This window comes from Protopterus annectens, chromosome 11.part0 (genome assembly GCF_019279795.1).
Source record: "Protopterus annectens isolate FY-2018-M chromosome 11.part0, PAN1.0, whole genome shotgun sequence".
Taxonomy (NCBI): Eukaryota; Metazoa; Chordata; order Ceratodontiformes; family Protopteridae; genus Protopterus; species Protopterus annectens.
In genome coordinates, this window is record NC_056745.1 from 758766217 (window position 1) to 758785265 (window position 19049).

Genomic DNA, 19049 nt, shown 5'->3' on the forward strand with positions numbered 1-19049 from the left:
GTCCTTGGTTTGTGGGTTCTCAACATGAGCCTCTGTTAGGGTGCATTCAGGAGGAGAAGGAGGGTAGGCAGGAACACAAGCTGGAACATGCAAGGAGAAAAAGAAAAAATTGTAATGAGGCAGGCAGTACAGGAGTTTAGGGCTGAGAAACAGACAGTCATAACATACACAGTTAATGCTGGAAAGAACAATGCAGTTCAGTTAAGTTAGGTTAACCTTATCAAGTATAAAAAAACATAACTAATCTAGGAATAGGTAGGTAAAATAAAACAAACAAACAAAAGTGCAATGGAACTTTGAATAGCAGTCAAACAATTAGCAGACAAAAGCTGAGCAAACTAGGACAAAATTGCATTGCAGGTGTAGAACAGAGGTTCTAAATAAATGATTCAACAGCAGGTTAGGTACTCTGTATGAGTATTCCTATGTGGTTAGGGCAATTGCTGCGAGCAGCGCACACTGGATTAACTGTACTGGGAGGATTACTACCCCACTAGTGTGAGGGAAGTACAATCAGCGCAGTTCCAAAAGCGATATTCGCCTTACTGCAAGTCCAAACTTCTGTTAACACATACAGCAAGTCCCACAAAAATATTAGTAATGGTATAGAACATACCCATAGCAGGCAGCTGCACAGTCCCAAATTAGAGCGCTTAAACAATTAAATATGTATTACGACTAGCCCAATAATTAACGCAAATTGAGCAATCCACACAAAAAATTAAGGCAGATATAGCCATTACACATCACAAATCAGCATGCATAATTTTAGAAAAAGGCGATTAAACAGGGCTTGCAAACTGTTTCAGAGCAGCGTACTAGTTATAGAATGAGCCAACAAGATAAAAAATAACTCTGGTAGCCAAGTAAAGGCTGCATACAAAAACAAATGGTGGCAAACCTTATCTGTGAGCTTGTGTACCTCAGTCGAGTGGCATGAAGTGAAATGTTCAAGCAACTAACAATACAGCGCTGGACCCACATGCAAAGCGCTATAGTGAAAAAGCGTTTGCAGTCGGAGAGCTAACTACACACAACGCCTCCTGCAACAGAACGCTGGGTCGCTATGTTACAAATAAGTGTTTGCAGTCAGAGAGGCAACCGCACACATGTTCAACATTTGGGCAGTCAAGCAAAGCAAGCACACACACAATTCAAAAACAGAAGTATAGTGTTAGAGACCTCAGAGTACATACGGTAGGAGACCGCAACGCTAGAGCCAGGAAAGGCACAGCAGCCAGGGGGCAGAGCAATGGAATAAATAAATATATAAACTATGATGTCAAATATCAGGAAACAAGAGACAACAAGTTCTTTGCAGGCTGGCCATACAAGTGCATGGATAAGCCCAAAAGTCCAGTATGACTGATCCCCATCTCATCTCAGCAGAATGTTTTAGTGAATCAGCTGAATAGGAGAATTGCAGATATATGAGAATGGATGTTAAGTAGGGACACTAACTCAAAGGTGAGGTGTCCTGGAAATGTACCTTTTTGCTTCTCTCAGAAATAGGCAGATAAGGAATTTCTGTTTAAGAGCTCCTTGCAAGAAAGCTTCAGCAATGGACGCTTTCTCTTTCAACTGGGTGAGTCTGTTTCTTTGTGCTTATCCTCCTATCTGATTGAGAAAGCAAGGGAGGAAGCAAAAAAAACGCTACTGATATCTGCTAACTGGCTGAGGCAGCATCGGTTTTCCCTGCTGATGCAGATGACAGTGGAAGAAGCAGTAACTCTACTTCAGCAAGTGTACCTCTTGACTGAGCTGAAGTGATCCTTGGTACATGCCAAACTGCAAACTTTCAAGCTGACAGCCTGCATAATCTGACTCTCTTACACCTTGAATACATATTCTTCAAAGGAGTGCTAAAGGCATGAGGGAAGTCCTACTTGGCTAAATGGAAGACGTTCTCCCTCAGGTGTCAAAGGATTACTCAGGTACCCAATATGGCAGTGGTGCCCTTGATAATATAATACCTTACAGATCTACTTGCAGCAGGATTAGCCTACTCCAGTGTATGCACATCTGTCATTTCAGCAGACATGCCAGTGAACCCTGCACTAGCGTCACTAACTGACAAAACAATTTCTGCACCTAAGGCGCTGTAGAAGAGTAGTGACTCACAGGAAGTTCGAGGCTTCGGAGTCTTGTGACCATTATGCCTTGCCAGTTCCGACCATAGACTGTACTTTCCATCTCAAAGGGGATAGGCTAGTCAAGCCCATGGTAAATTTATGAATACCACCATGACACTCAATGTTCATGCTGGAGAAACTGGCTTGCGGTCCTTTTGAACCAGCTCCGAACTTCACCTTTGAAATATATGAGCTGGAAAACTGTACTTTTTTGTTGCAATCACATCAGCCAGGAGGAGTTCTAAGCTGAAGCCTTTATAGACATGTTTGGATTTCTATACAGACACAGTTAACTTGCATACAAACCCTTATTTTACACTTGGGGTTGGTGATGGCATAATGGTTAAGTTCTTCACCTCACAGACAGAGGCCCACTCTACAAGGGCAACAGCTGCTTACAGTCTTTATCCAAGATGTTGACACAGAGGTCATTCTGAAAGCAGCTATCTAGTCTTCTGTCCATACTTTCTCCAAACATTATAAGATGGACAGACATCCTAACCAGAGGCAGGGCATGGTAGATTTCACAATAGCTATTCTGCAGGGTCTCAGTCTGCCCCAGACAATCTACCACCCACTCACTGAGTTAGAAGAACTTTGGGAATCTTCCCAAAGGTTATTTCTGCAACAATGATCAATACAAATAACATGGTGTAGTGAACTCATAACATGGTGTAGTGAACTCATAACATGGTGTAGTGAACTCATAACAGCATCAGCTGTTTGAGTAGGATCAATATTGCAGAACAGTTTATTTTCCTCTATCCTTGGCTGTCACTTGTAGGAATCTTAGGCCAAGAGCAGACACCAGTTCACCTTCCCCTTCCAAACACTCCTTTAAATCATCACTTCCTCTTGTCATACTAACCCCAAAGGTAATAGATTCATATATATATATATATATATATATATATATATATATATATATATGTTTGGCCTAGCACCAAGGGGTGCCAACTTGTGTGGGACGGGGGGTGCAGTACTGCTTTTCTATAGGACACCTGAACCTTATTGGGGTCTATTCAGTTGAGGGACTGATGTGTTTATAGTTCCTGGGTGCAAGAAAGGAATTATTCTAAGGCAAATTTCCTACTGTTAAGTGACATCTTTGCAAAACTCCAAGCTCCCCCAAACCTCGAGAACAACACTGCCTATGTGGAATTTTTCATGGAAACCCTGCACAATAATGTTAATAGCTACATAGAGACACAGTTGTACCTAGCTGGAAAAAGCACACAACAAACTCAAAAAACAAGTTACCTGGGTGTAAAAGGAACAAAATCTTGGCAAAAAATTAGAAAGTGCAATGCCCAGCAAGATTAAAACTCTCTCAGTCTAAATAAGTAACTCAGGGGGCTAATCAATTCTACCAAAGCTAGGTTTGAGGTTAAAATAGCCTCCCAGACCAAAGACAATCACAGGACTTTATTCAGCTATGTCCTCAACCTCAAAGGCAATGTACAGCAATGGCTCAAAAATGTAGTTCCAATTTTACCCTCCCTCCCCACTAGACATCCATCAGGAAATACCCTCAGCTGTAATTCCACCAACTATCACTAGGGAAGAGTTCCGCAATGCACTCTCCAAGGCCAAAACTCCTGAATCAATGGACCCCAACAATATCCCAGGATGCTGCCTTAATAGCATGAAAGACAACCTATCAGTACCACTAGAATCACCATTTAATTGTAGCCTCCAGACAAGCTTCATGCCAAGTGAATGGAAGACTGCAATTGTCATTCTGCTGCAGAAAGGAGGACCATCTATGGAGATGGATAACTACAGATCAGTAAGTCTAAATAGTCTCATATGTAAAGCTATGGAAAGAATGATCACAAAAATAATAAACGACATACGAAAATTTCAGACAATGAATCCATTAAAGTGTGGTTTTGTCAAGAACAGGTCTTTTATTTATTTAATTTACATTTGTTGACCGGGATAGTCCGACTGGATATATGTCCATTTTCAGCAGAGGCCCGAGCAGAAAAGCTCCAGATAACACAGATGGAACATAACAGATACGAGTCAAACATATTTACAAAGCCCTCTAGTAGGTACTCACAATATACACAGTGTGTAATAGTATACAAAAACAGCAGGTTGCAGCAAGCTATTATGAGCAAGAGATGCAAACGATATTAATTTAAATAAGAGACTGAATAAGTAGTGATTAATCAGGGTTAGTACCCTGCCAAGTCATGCCAATTCATCCTCTTTAGAGTTCTTCTAGAAGGTCACAAAAGTAATTGATGAGGGAAAAATTGTACATACTGCTTACCATAACGTCGCCAAAACATTTGACACAATACCTTACACAGGCATTGTTGCCAGACTCTCAGAAGTAGGTATAAACTGCTATGTCACCCCATGGATAGCCAGCTGGCTCACAGACAGAACTCAAGAAGTTAGGATAGGAGAGTTCACCCTCACAAAAAGGCCAGTCAAGAGTGGGGTTGCTCAAGGCTCAGTGCTGGGGCTGCTCCTTTTTGGCATCTACTTCTCTGAAGTAAAGAACAATATCAAGGGTTTCTGGCAGACCACTGCAAACTGAGTGTAGTCATGGAATCCCCCAAACACACAAATATCCCCAAAGAAGGCCTGATAAAGACAAATAACTGATGCCAGAGATATGATCTAAAACTCCGTGCCAAGAATCCATAATAGTATGCTTTGGGGAGACTGCCACGCCTGAAAACCACACCATTGATAACACACCTCTAAGAGTAGATCCAGCGGTCAGGGATGTGGGGAACCCATGTAGACAGTAACCTGATCTTTGACCTATATATATATATATATATATATATATATATATATATATATATATATATATATATATAGTTATAAGGAAAACATTTTATTAGGTCCAAGGATGTAATTGTTCCACTGTACTCTGCACTCATCAGACCAATCACTGAGTACAGTGACCCCTTTGGTATGTACCTGACCAGGCATATGCAACAACTTAACTGTCCACAGAGGCTCCTCACAAAAAAAATGTGGGGCATAAACTGCATATCCTTCATAGGCTGCCTCAAAGCCCTATCCCTGTACTCCACAGACTGCTATAAGATGATCTATGCCTAGGCTACAGCGTATTCTCTGATCTCCCACTAATGGACCTGTTGCACATTTGCAAAACAAATAGCACCAGAATTACCCAACCCAGGGATACCTCACCTGCAACATAAATAAGACATCCTGGAAGAAAAGGTACCTCAAAGACTACCCCTTCTCTGGAACAGATTTCCCATCCATATCAAGCAGAATTCTTCCCTAACCTAATTCAAGCATAGGCTGGACCAGTGAATGAGGAATTGGAAATTTAACCCTAGTCTGGCACCTATGTGTCTAGCAGAAAGTGGCAGCTTGGGAATGTTTAACCACCCATTCCCAAGGCTATGTATACTCCATAAAACATTCCCAGGTTATCAAACCTGCAACATGCATTTAGGAAACATGGTTGGGCTTAACACGTCTTGATAATATAGTAAATACACTAACCTTTTTGGACCCTTTTCAGATACAACTTTGGTGAATAAAGACAATGGACATTCAGGATGTACATCAGCTTAATACAAGTTATTACCAACTATTAACCAAAGTGCCTCTGTATTTATACATAGTGGGCCTCGTGGGAGTGTTCTATAGACACCCACATTATGGCCACTGAAAGAAAACCTAGAGACTGTCAAAGGAAATGCTTATACAAGCATGTTTACAGGGTAACATTTTGGGTTGTAGGCTAGACACAGTATGTAATCTATGTAAGAGGTAATAAAAATGAGGTGTAGTAAGAAAGTATGGATATAGTTTAATGAACCGAGGTGTAACTGTAGGAAGATGCAGACAGGAAGCGGGGGGGGTGAAGAAAGTCAAGAAGCAGAGAGAACCAGTAAATTAGTTGGTTATGTTTTACATTATAAAGTACATGTGCATTGCCTTTATGAAGAGTTATTTGCTAAATTCATATATAAAAGAACACAATTTCTTAAAGTTTCTACTGTGTATAGGCAGAAGTTTTCAAATGTATGACTCTAGACGGTACTGCAGCCTAAGCCTAGTTCATGGAAAGGGATAATATTGGAAGTCTGACGTACTTAGCTAAACTACTGATCACTGCAGGCTTTAAAGCAAAATTTGGTAGTGAGTAATAACCAAAGACTCTAGCCTAATCTCTGGCCAAAGACCTTGCCAAAACACAGATATTGGAAATCAGCATGGCAAGCATTAAAAATCCACGTGGTTATCAGTCAAATTATACATTTTTTTTATTCTATGTGATAATCAAACAATTTTCTTGGCATGAACTCTGCGGTAGAAGGGTGGACTTGATTAGTACAGCTTTCATGAAAGAGACACCTGAACTAGTCTATTGTAATTTACAAATTTATCTTAAAGCAAGAGTTTTAGAATGTTCTGGTCAGAAGCAGGTGCCCAAGACTTGTGTTATTAATAGTGGAAGATTGACTCCTGCCTGCACTAGACAATGCTGTATTTATTCAGTTTTATTTATTTTTTTTTACATTTCTTTACTGTGAAAGTCTGACTGGGATAATAAGAAAAACTCTAGACTGAGATAAAATGGTTACAGTTAAAGTTATTACAAAGCCTGATACAGAAGAATGACATACTAAGTAAACATTTAGCTTCAGTTCATGCAGTGTGAACCTATTTACATAATGCAGATATTTGTACAGCTGTAACACATTGAAAAAGAGCATAGTCAATAGATAGAAGTATTCACAAGTTGCAGTGCATAGAGATGACATTAAACACACTTAAGCAAACTCTTTGGAATGCTGCGGTGGTGCAGCGGTAGCATTGTTGCCTCACAACAAGAGGTTCTCCCGTTCGATTCTCGGCAGGAGTGCCTTCTGCGTGGAGTCTGCATGTCTGCCCTGCGATCGAGTGACATTTGAAAGACATGCATAGAATGGACGTGCCTTCGTTGAAGGGTGGGCGTCGAACTGGCACCTCGGCACCCGTAAAAAATCTACTGCCAATCATTAGCGGACCAGAGTTCTGCTGTGGTGACCCCTAACCAGGAAAAGCCAAAAGAAGAACAAGTACACTCTTTGGAATAGATATGACTAGATAATACAGCCTAGACAAAATACATTTAATCTTTGTTTAAAATATAGATTTTATTAATTTCTTCTTCATGAACAAAGTCCAAATATGCTGGTGGTGGAATGAGGGAGGGACTAGTTCAGCCTGGGGTAGTGCAGGAGCAGAGCCAGCTTTTACTTAGGTAGTCTTTTAGTAGTTGTTTAAAGTTGGACAGAATATGAGTAGACACTTGGGGGTTTATATATGCTGAGACGATGTTGCTCATTAGATTGAAGAAGTCTGTTAGGGTAATAGGAATGGAGAATAGGAATAAAAGTAGGGTAGTCATCAGCTTTGTGAATAACATTCTCTGTGGAGATGAGCTATATGTAATCTAAATGATGAGGCAGCTTGAGCCAATTCAAAGCATTAAGGACGATATAGTAATGGCTGCAGTATAGTTTGTTGGTGGCAAATTTTGCAACCTAATTAGAGCTTGCATCTGGTTTATTTTTAACTGTAGCCTGAAAGCTTTTTAGGATAGGTGCACCACATAACTGAGATCAGAGAAGATAGGTTGTGGCAAGAGTGGCTATGGCAGTGTTAAGGAAGTTGTTATGCTTGTACAACATTCCTAGTTTTGGTGGGCCTTTTTTATGTTATTTTGAATATGCAGGTCAAATTTAAGGTTTTCATCTATAATCACTAGAAGCAATTTTGTATGGGAGACTACTGCAACTGCAATTTTGTTTAGTGAAAAGATTTTGAAATTCAGTTTATCAGGGGTGTGTGATCTAGGAAAATGGCAGTAAGTTTGTTTTTTTAGGATTTAGTTAAACACACATGAGGAGCAAAAAATAAAAAAAAACATAATTTGTCTATCACTGGCACAACTGCATGGTAAACTGCTAGATAAGTTAACATGGTTCCCTATTTAATCAGCAAACGCCATTTAATCAAACCTTTTTGTTTGAAACGGCAAAATCCTGAAAGCACGCAACAGCGATTTTTTTTTTCTAGTGGAAAAAAATATCACTGGGCAGTTTTCGGGACTTTGCCATTTCTACCACATTGTGGGGTGGGGTGGGGGGGTGAAGCCCCCCCCACTTTATTTTGTTTTTTTGTTTTTATTTTAAATGGAGCAGCAATTTTTTTCCCCTGGGAAACAAAATCAGTGTTCCGTGTGTTCAGCATTTTGCCGTTTTGACATTTTAGGGTCGATTATACAGCGTTCGCTATTTTAAGCGTTTGCTGTTATAATATAGACCAAGTTAACACACAGCAAAATAAATACAATATGCAAAAAATTGGACCACGGTGACAGTTACTGTTGAAGAATTATCTGTAATTATAAAATTCACATGTGTGTGATAGACACTACCTCAGCTTTTAGTGAATTGTTGAATCGCATTATTTATTTTTTTGCTCATTCTGCCTCCTTCCTTTTTTTGTGTCCTTAAAGAAAATTTTCAGTCTGTCCGCTCTTGTCAGCACAGCCTGAAGCAATAGCTGCTACCTCATATATGTAGCATTGCTAATGGATTCAGTGCGAGTCTTAACCACTCCTGAAACCAAACTTTCTAACAAGAAATGCACTTGGACCTATATGAAAAATATGATTAAAGCATTTGTACTGTTTACACTAAAGATACTTCCACTATAACTCTGAAAGTAGGTATTGCGCTTTTATGAAGGCTGTCAAGATGATGGTAAGATATCTCTTTACCTCGGATTGCAGTTAAAATTATGCAGTGATCATTTTTCACAAGAAAAAAGACCAAATGTTTCTGTAAATTGCTTACCTGATTGTGCCTATTATGACTACCAATACTTCTGTACATTCTTGATGGCAGAATGCAAAAGAAATGCAAGTTTTCTTATTGTGACCAGAATTTTCTTACACCTTAGTGTTTTATCAGTACATAAAACATTGTACACAATGCCTGGTAGTTCTACAGAGACACAAAATGATTCCCTTATTAAGATATGCTCAGTATACACATATTTGACATAGGTGATATAGATGCAAGAAGTAAACACTGTCACATTCCAGTCTATTCTGCTGTAAAGCATCCCCAAATAATGACTGCTTCAATGGATTCAGGAAAGATATTTCTAGAAATGTAATCAGACTCCATAACAAAATAAAATGTAATTGAGCTTTGTTCAAATAATGTTACTCCCTGAAATGTTTCCTAATCTAATCAATAAATCTGTACAATATAAAGATAATATATTAGAATTTAATTTTATTTCTGTTGCAAAGCACAGTCAAAAAATTGGGGGGGGGGGGATGATCGGCATTCTAGCATCATCTAGCATTTTCTGAAAATAACAGCATTTGGCTAGAGACAAAGACTGCATGTATGCAGTTAAAAGGCTATCTCAAAGGCCAGGAAATTTCAACCCCGAGATGAAGAAGCTAGAATTATAATATAGATTACTTGGCATTCTAAACTTCATTGCTTCTAAAGGTAAATACTACTTATTCAGTGCTGAAGTTATTATAGTTATATACGTGTGACTTCTTTTCAGCTGAGCACAGACTCGGAACACAAATTAAATTTAAAAAACCTGGACTAAAACATTTTCCAGACAATGCAGGTCCAGAAACTAGTTACTGATAATTCTTCCAGTGACACACACTACCTCAAAGCATGAGTCCAAATTCCCAGTGACTTCACAATAATTATATATAGCACAGCTTTGATCATAAATCTAGACATACTAATAGTTTCCAGATGTATACCTAGGACCCTATAACCATTACTTAATCAGATTATATATTAATATATTAAAATCAGGGAATTAGCATTTTTGCATCTACCCTAAACTATTTTTTAATTATTTTTGAACCCACAACTGCCATGTTAACAGCAACTGTTGGCCCATTCTTTTTTACTTCTACCCACATCAAAAACACCAGAATGGAGAGGTGAAAGCTGAGGATTGTGTGCGTCATCTAATGGGGATTAGTAGAGTTCTCTATGGATACTCCTAATGTACTCTCCTGTTGGATAAAAAAAAGAAAAACATGGTGCAAAGCTAGTTATGCTAAGCAAAGTACAGGTGTGCACTTTTGCACACCAAGAATATTCTGCCATGGTGCTACACACTCTGACAGGCTTGTACTCCCTTGAGTCAATGTGCATGAAGCTGCTCTTCCAGGCCTCCTGACAGGTAACATTTTTGTGGTAGGAATTTGCCAACACCCTCCCTCTGGAATAGACAAGTAAGTACTAGCTGCTCACTCTTATTCTTCCTCCCCAGAATGGATTGGCCATTGTCAACTGCTCCCTCCCATCCTGCCTGGCAGGCTGGGAAGATCACTGTCAGCTATTTACCCCATCCCTCCTGGCAGGTTGGGAAGGTCAGTGTCAGCTACTTACCCCCATGCCTCCTGGCAGGCTGGGAAGGTCAGTGTCAACTACTTACCCCCATGCCTCCTAGCAGGCTGGGAAGGTCAGTGTCAGCTACTTACCTCCATCCCTCCTCACAGGATGGAAAGGTCAGTGTCAGCTACTTACCTCCATCACTCCTCACAGGACAGTAAGACCACCGCTGGCTGCTCACGCTAATCCCTTCTCCCTAGATTGGAAGGCTGATGTTAATTACTCACTCCTATCCCTCCTAGCAGAAGAATTTCATTGTCATCTGCTCATGCCTGTTCTTCCCCAAAGGATAGAAAGACCATTCTTGGCTGCTTGTTACCATCCCTTTCTACAGGATGGGAAGCCCATTGTTGGCGGTTCATGCCAATCTGTGCTCAGTGGAGAGAACATCATTGTGGGCCATTCACTTTGAAATCTCTTCAAACAGTTCTTCCTAAACCCAGGCTGTTACACAATTGTGACTAAACCTCTATTCAGAGCAAGTATTGTCCACCATAAACAGTATGACACAAACAAAGCCATAAGTGTGCCCCAGAAAGCCCAAATTCAACTAGCAGCCTGGGTGCTGGAAGAGCTAGAAGGGTTAGAATGTATGGCTGACAGAAGAACAACCAGCCTGGGCGGAAAGAATGGTGGTTTCTTATCAACTAATCACCAGCTGCAAGTGCAATAATTATGGACACAGACCAACCGGAAACATTAGCTTGGCCCTGGCCAAGCTAGTGATGGAAGCACTCTGTAGTGCATGTGTAAGCTTGCATGCATTTGTGGGAGGGCATATCTGGGCTTTCTAAGGTGATGTGGGTGCTAACTTCAGCTACTAGGGTAAAAGTTACAGTTATAAGAAGAAAAGTCTTAACGGCTACTCAAACGATGGCCTCTGTGATTGGCTGTCACATCACAGGGAATGAATTTTGCCAGGAACAGCTCTTACTTTGTGAGAAACAGATGGAGCAATAAATCACAAGCAGATCTGATGGTCACCAGGCAGAAAAGATTCCAAAATATGTCTTTGCTACAGTTCGGTTATTAAATGGGAGGCACACACTGCAGGATATGTGCTCACATATGCACAGCCCTTTTGCATATGTAACACACTTTCTCCAGATACCCTCCCCCAGACTTTTATGCAGACAGGCACAAGGACTATTAGTGCAATGATATGTGGCTAGAAAATATTCTGGTTAGTTGAATACACTAAGGTGTCAATATATATTGCAATCACTCTTGAACTTGTGGCCCCAGTTATGCTGAAAAGGGTCCAGGATGGCAAATTCACCTTTTTTTTAGTTGTATACGGCTACTCAAAATTAAGTGCTTTAAACGTTTTTAGTTCAATACAAGAAATACAGCTTTATCATAGTTAGTTAAAAACTAAATATCAAATTTTATACTAAATCATCTTAATGATAAATGTCCCCACACTCCAAAAATATTTCTTTGTCTGTTTAAGATGTAAATCTATCCAAATGTAGAGTGAATATCCCATGTGAATCATTTCAGGTAGGATTTTTTTTTTTAACCAATGACATACCTCACCTCTCCATCACCTTAAACTACAGGACCCCATCCACAACTTCAGCTGCTATTCAGCTAATTGTTATGTACAGCATTTAACAAGATATCTACTTTTCAAATGAGAATGGCCACAATCACATGCAGTACAGTAATATCACATGCAGTACAGTAATATCACATGCAGTACAGTAATATCACATGCAGTACAGTAATCCTGTCCATGTGCAGGTAGGTTGCTACTGCCTAAGATGCTTTGGAAGTCAATAAACTTACCAGCAAACATAGCGAATGTTAAAAATTTTGTAAGCAGGTAGGCCCATCTAGATTTAGATCAAAAATCACAATAAGCAGTAAAAAGAATTTAAAATGTTGAATGGGGAAACCTGTCTCATTGAAAGAATATGCAGGTAAAAAGGAGATATGTCTTTGTAAAAAGCAAACAGTAGTATTACTTGATGTGTTTTCAGTATATCCACTTCCTTTTTAAGTTACTGGCATAAAAACCTACCTTGCATTTCATCATATCACACACTCGCTCCTGCATGGACTGTCCCGATTTTGGCCTCACTAAAATATAAATTGCATTGACTTCAGGGCAGGAGCGGAGCAGTTTCTCCACCAGCACTTTTCCCATAAATCCAGTTGATCCAGTGATGAGCACATTCTTTCCTGCATAGTAGGATGAAATCAGAGACATGTTGATGTAGCTCTCTGTCCAGATCCCAGCCTTCTGAAGATGACACCTAGAGAATCACAAATATTTAAATATTATTAGATGTATAAATCCTTTCAGATTACATTAAACAATGTAACTTAAATGATAGACTCTGAATCACTGGCCTGTTGAAGGCTAAAAGAAAAGAACAGATAAAAATGCTCTAGATGGGTATTAAAACAGAAACGTGTACTACATTTAAGATAATAGGAATGCTTCATAAACAAATTACAGCATGTTTATTGTGCACAGTCCAATAAAATGCAAACAACATTTTTTTAAAGAATATGTACCACTGTTTAGTTTTAAAAGTAAGACTTCAAGGATTTCCTTTATTGGTGTTAAATGTTTATTTATTGGTGTTAAATGTTTACAGTGCCATTCAAGTGATATACTCTGAATAAACATGTCTGAACCTTGAGTTTTCCTTTGCTTGCAGATGAAAATGTAACCTCTTCTTCCAGCAGTTATAGAGGTTGCAAATCTGCAGCGTCTCACACCATTTACAAAATGATGTCATAACAGTATTGCACATATTATTGCATATAATTATTTATTTTTTAAATGGGTAAGGGCTGCTAAACATAAATACCTCTTTTCAGGGGAAAGGGTATTTTTTTTAAATACCATGATAAGCACGTGGCGAATGAAGGAACCAAACCATGGTATACATTTTATACATCATTAGCTTGTTTTAGCTTTAACTTTGTACAAGACTGCCAGACACAATGAGAGATGAATGTCTGTATAGTAAACAATTTTTATATGCTGGAGGTTTGTGCACATAATAAAGAAATTAGTAAATAAACTAAAAAGAGCAAAGTTTAAATTTCCAGTGAATATTTCAAAGTATACAGCAATCTAGGTAACAGCATTCTTAAAATTATACAGCTTAATTATGAATAATAAGTGGTAAATACAGGAAAGTACGTGATAAAACAGAAATGATTTAAGTCAAATACTGGAACAAAATCATACAATAATGTACACCATGGTCACCATCATTTTTTAACTCAGTGGATGAAAATGACATTAAAACAGTTAAATATATGTAACTTGTACAATATAAGAAATCCAGTAAAACAGATCATCCATACAATGCTGCTTAATTTTATCTAACTCCTGTAATGACTCTGAACACCTGCCACCATCTACAGAGTTTACTAGGCAATTAGGGAATGGAAGTAGATTGCCAGGCATTTCTTACATATCACACACACACACACACACACACACACACACACACACACACACACACACACACACAGCATAACTTTTTCTGGGATTACATGCATGAAATCCAGTACACCTTCCTGGCATACCTGTGTGTACAAAATGAAGTTGGAAGATCCTAAAATGCTAAAATATACTGTGCAATAAGACAGATATACTAACTTCCTATTATTATAAGTACTTGGTCAAAACAATACAATGAGGCAGCACAACAGCTTGGTGCTAAGACACCTACCTCTCAGCTCCAGGTTCTAGCATTCAGTCTTCCTTTCTGTTCACTATCTGCACTGAATTTTCACTTTTGTCCTGTGCGTGTGTGTGCCTTCCCTGCTTAGTTTAGTTTTCTTCTACTTCCCAAAAAGGTGCAGGTTGATTCAGTACACTAAGGTGCTTAAGTGTATGTTGTATTTACCCAAATTCTTAAGGCCATAGTTATAGGGGTGAATGAAGCTCACTTACCTGGTTATTAATCAAACTAGTAAAATTATATTTAAAAAAAAAGTCAAACCAAACAGTTTTGTACAAGAGCTGCTACTGCTGTTTTCATCCATTCAAAGCCTAACACTAACTTATTACACATAGATACACACACACACAAGCACACACATCAATATTTAAGCTCTACCAACAGTCCCATATAAAGCTCCCAAACTGCACTCACACACCCACTCACACACCCATGAAAAAAGACACAAGCGGGTGAAAAGGAAGAAATCAAAACTGAACGTGGAAGGATTGAAGAACATTATTGTAAGAAAAAAGAAGAGAAAGACGGATGTTGAACACATGGCTCAAGCTGTGGATGTACAAAAGCCAGGTGGATAAGAATTTAATACACAATGAAAACTGTGGGATTAATAAGACTAATGGTGATGAAGATCTATCCTTCGTAACAATTGATAGAGCAGATATTATTGTATTAGAAGCTGAAGATTCTTCTGATCTGGTCAGAAAAGATATTCTTGTAACTGGAGATTCTATTTGAGGAAATTATATTTACATTTACAGAGTAGATAGAGAACATCGAATAGTGTTATGCTTGTGAGGAGCAAAAAGAGAAGATGTGAACAAGACTTGAAACTCCTTAATATAAGGAAGTACAGATGCGTTTTTATTCATGTCAGTACAAATGATCTCATCAGCAAATACTCTCTGCCTGTTAGTAGGGAACTTATAGCCCTCTTAGATAGTATAGCTTGTACTGGTGTTAGGACGTATTTTTTCACAAATAACATAGAAAGGATAGTCAGGTCATCATGAATGAAAAGATTTTTGGGTAAATACCTACATGGAAAAAAATGAAATTTGTGTAGAGAAGCCAAGTCTAGTTTTGGGCACACACGTGTTCAAACAGGATAGTGTGCAGTTGTCAAAATCAGGGAAGCAGATGTTTTGCAATACTTGACAAACACTAGGCATGATTTTTGCCAAGTCAAAAATGCAACAGTTCACCGATAAAATTTGATGCATCTCTGATGATTGTTAATGTCAGAAGTATTAATAATAAACTTTATTGAAAAATTTGCTATGTTTCCATGAAATGATGTTGTTATTGTTTTTGAAACATGGTTAAAGAACACAGATTTGAAACCAACTCTGTGAGGACATAAATGTTTTTACTGTAACAGACATTCTAGCAAAAAATCAGGTGGTGGTTTTATGACAGGGATTAAAGATAGTTATGAGACATGTGATTATTACATGTTTAGTGACAATAAAGACACCCCTGTAACATATAACAATTTATTGACTGTATAGACCAGCAAGTCAAGTGCTGATGACCTAGAAAATTCATACACTGGAGGGAAGACTAATATTGGCTGGGGACTTAAATTTACCAGAAACAGATTGAAATAATATTTATTCAACAGCATTAGTAAGGAAATTATTCACAATGTATATTTTGGAACAGAAACTACTTCAGATTGTAAAAAAAACTACAAGGGAATAGAACATACTAGACATTGTTTGTGTTCCTAAAGAAATTTCTATTACTTCAAGTGAAATTTTACCACCAATGATGTGCAATGATCAAGGGGTTATAAAGGTTAATTCTGCCGAAATTAAATCTAAGCCAATGCACAGAAGGTTAATTACAGATCATATGGAAACGAAATAGTCACTACATAAAACTAATTGGAGTGATGTTTTCTGTGGAATAACTGCAGATGAAATGGAAAGTTTTGAAAGAGAAATTGAGTGCAGAAAATCAAAAAAATGTTCAAGATCAAGATTTAGGCAATGTGAGGGGATATAGTTACATAAGAACAAGATATCTGATTAAGATGAGAGCCAAAAAAAAAATAAGAAATGGAAGAGGTCGAATTACAATTTTGAAAACTGAAATAGGCAAGTCGGACAAACAAATTAATTATAGTATGCGACGATATCAAGAAAAATTTGAAGAAAATTTGCATAAAGATACTGAGCATAATAGGAAACTTTATAGATATACAAGATGCGGAAGGAGTAAAGACAAACAAACTGATATAGATTCTAAAATTTATTCTTTGACAGAACAGATTATAGATATATTTACAAAACCTTATGCAAAACAGATAGACTCCACAAAGGTTATCCTAGTGACATCCAGGTAACTTCAGAAACCGGAATCAAATTAGATTATATTGAAATAGATCTAATACCACCTGTAACATGATGTTCTATAACAATGTAATAACAGGTATGCATGAAAAATTGTGCTGTGAAGCAATCTATATAGCTTTAACTTCAGCATTTGACAGGGTCATACACAAAACATTGATTGATAAATTAGAACTAGGTATCAATGTACTATTGATAAGATGGATAGCTGCATGGCTTACAAATAGGACATGGCAAGTATCATACAGCAAATGGACAGGTGAAATTTTTGTTTACAGTCAAGGTGTCCCACAGGGCTCTCTCTTAGGCCCTTACTTGTTTAGACGGGATCTTTCAGAGCTAATCTTTTCATCTGAGATGTTCTACAGTCTATGTGCGGATGACCTGAAATTGGGTAAACTGATTACATGTGTTACAGTACAGATAAGGCATGTCTGCTAAAGAACTTTAGACTAAATTGACTACTTGAGCACAGGAGAATAACATGCTAAGTACAACAAAAAGTAAGCATATGAGATTTTGGAGACATAAATTGAAAGGTGAATATTTAATACAGTACACAGTGATGGAAACTGTAGATTCATTTTAAATACCTGTCTATATCAGTAGATCCAGCTTTGAGTTTTTCTAATATCAACCAATTGGTTAGTGACAGTTAAAGAACTATAGGTTGTATAAAAAGAGTTATAAAGTCTAGGAAATCAGAAATGATTCATTGGTAGTTAGTTACATTAGACCCAAACTTGAGTATGGAATAACAATATAGAAATCTTATAAGAAAACAAGCATGAGTAAAATGAAACAGTGGAAATATACCAAGCCAATCCATGGATGTGAAAATTTAAGTTATTATGAAAGACTAAAATATCTGAACTTGTACAGCATTTCTTACAGATATCTAAGAGGAGATCTTATTCAGGGCATTTAGAGTCAACTACCTCTGGGAATGTTTGGGGTTATCAAAAAGTACTACAGAATCATCAGTTAACTTATGTAGAAGATTCTATAGGAATGAGAAGTGTACTAATTGGTTCTCTGACAGAGTAGCTGATGCTTGGAACAGACTACCAAATTACATTAAAGCAAGTACTAGTTTATATATTTTTAAGAACGGCCTGGACATTTATTATGGGAACAAGTGTTTTGGTATATTGGCAGGCTAGAAGTGCTTGAAATATTTCTATGTATATATGTATGCATGTATGTATGAGCACACAAACACACAGACACACACATACACACACCAATAACCTTTAAAGCTCCATCAATAGTCTCTTATAAAGCCCTCAAATCAACTGTCTGCACACACACACACCGACACAGAAGCATACACATATATACACACACACACATTCAGATGCTCACATAGCCATCCATGAGTGTCCTTACACTTGCACACACATTTGTGTGCATACATATATATATATATATATATATAAATACACACACACACACACACACAAACAGCCTTTAAAGCTCCATCAACATTTCCATATAAAGCCCCTAAACTGACTGCCACTAACTACAGTAGATTCTCTTCTCTGTTATCCCGGTTTCTGACTTCAGTATTCCACTTCTCTAAAACATAGAATTACATGACGGTTTCTTAAATGAATACCATACAGATGTCAGCTACCCAAATGTCAATCTAATAGATATGCCAGTTACAGATACATATAGTGACAATGTGGTACTTACTGGAAGTATTCAATATTACGTCATGTGACATAACACTAACATTTTGATACACTTTTACATGTATGCAAAACTAGAATAGTTACTTTGAAATAATTCTTTCAAAGTTACACAATATCAATTAATATTCATGCATAATTATCTTCCTTTGCATTTAATTTTATTCACTGTAACAAATTATGGCAAGGATGATACTGTGTTTGCTTTATATTCAGCACCAAACTCTACAGCCCTTGTTTATGCATTTGTATTCTGACTATTTTAATTTCACTTTAAACTGCTCAATGTATTTCTACTTATATTCTGTAACTTTCTAGCTATTATATTCCACATAAATCTAATTAGTCACATAAAAATGAATTTATTGTAATTATTCTTTTTATACCATAATTTCCTGTTTCTTTAGACTGTGCTTGAAAGCAGAAATAGGACAATGTCTTACAAAGACCACCTGCAGCTTGGGCGCCTAGGTAAAAATAAATAATTTTTTTTCTTTACTACTAATTATATACTTATGTGATAGGCATGTATAATACTGGTCAGTTATTTTCCATCATGACTTGAAAATAGCTGAGCAGTACTAAAGTTTACACTGCTAATTACGAGAACTGGTGCAACCAACCAACAGAACTAAACAAAAAAACGTATCTGGGTTGTTCATAAATGCAAGCTGAATATGCAAAGTAAAAGGACGAGAGGAGATCA

The 19049-nt window shown here is 37.7% G+C and overlaps 1 protein-coding gene across 2 annotated transcripts in view; it reads right to left on the minus strand.

Moving 5' to 3' along the window:
- The window catches only part of FAR2 (fatty acyl-CoA reductase 2), a 1505975-nt gene that overhangs the window by 1015419 nt on the left and 471507 nt on the right, over positions 1-19049 (minus strand). For both annotated transcript variants that reach the window (XM_044088201.1, XM_044088202.1), the window contains one exon: positions 12606-12840. In XM_044088201.1, the coding sequence (XP_043944136.1) occupies positions 12606-12840 (235 nt within the window). The remainder of the gene's footprint in view (positions 1-12605; positions 12841-19049) is intronic.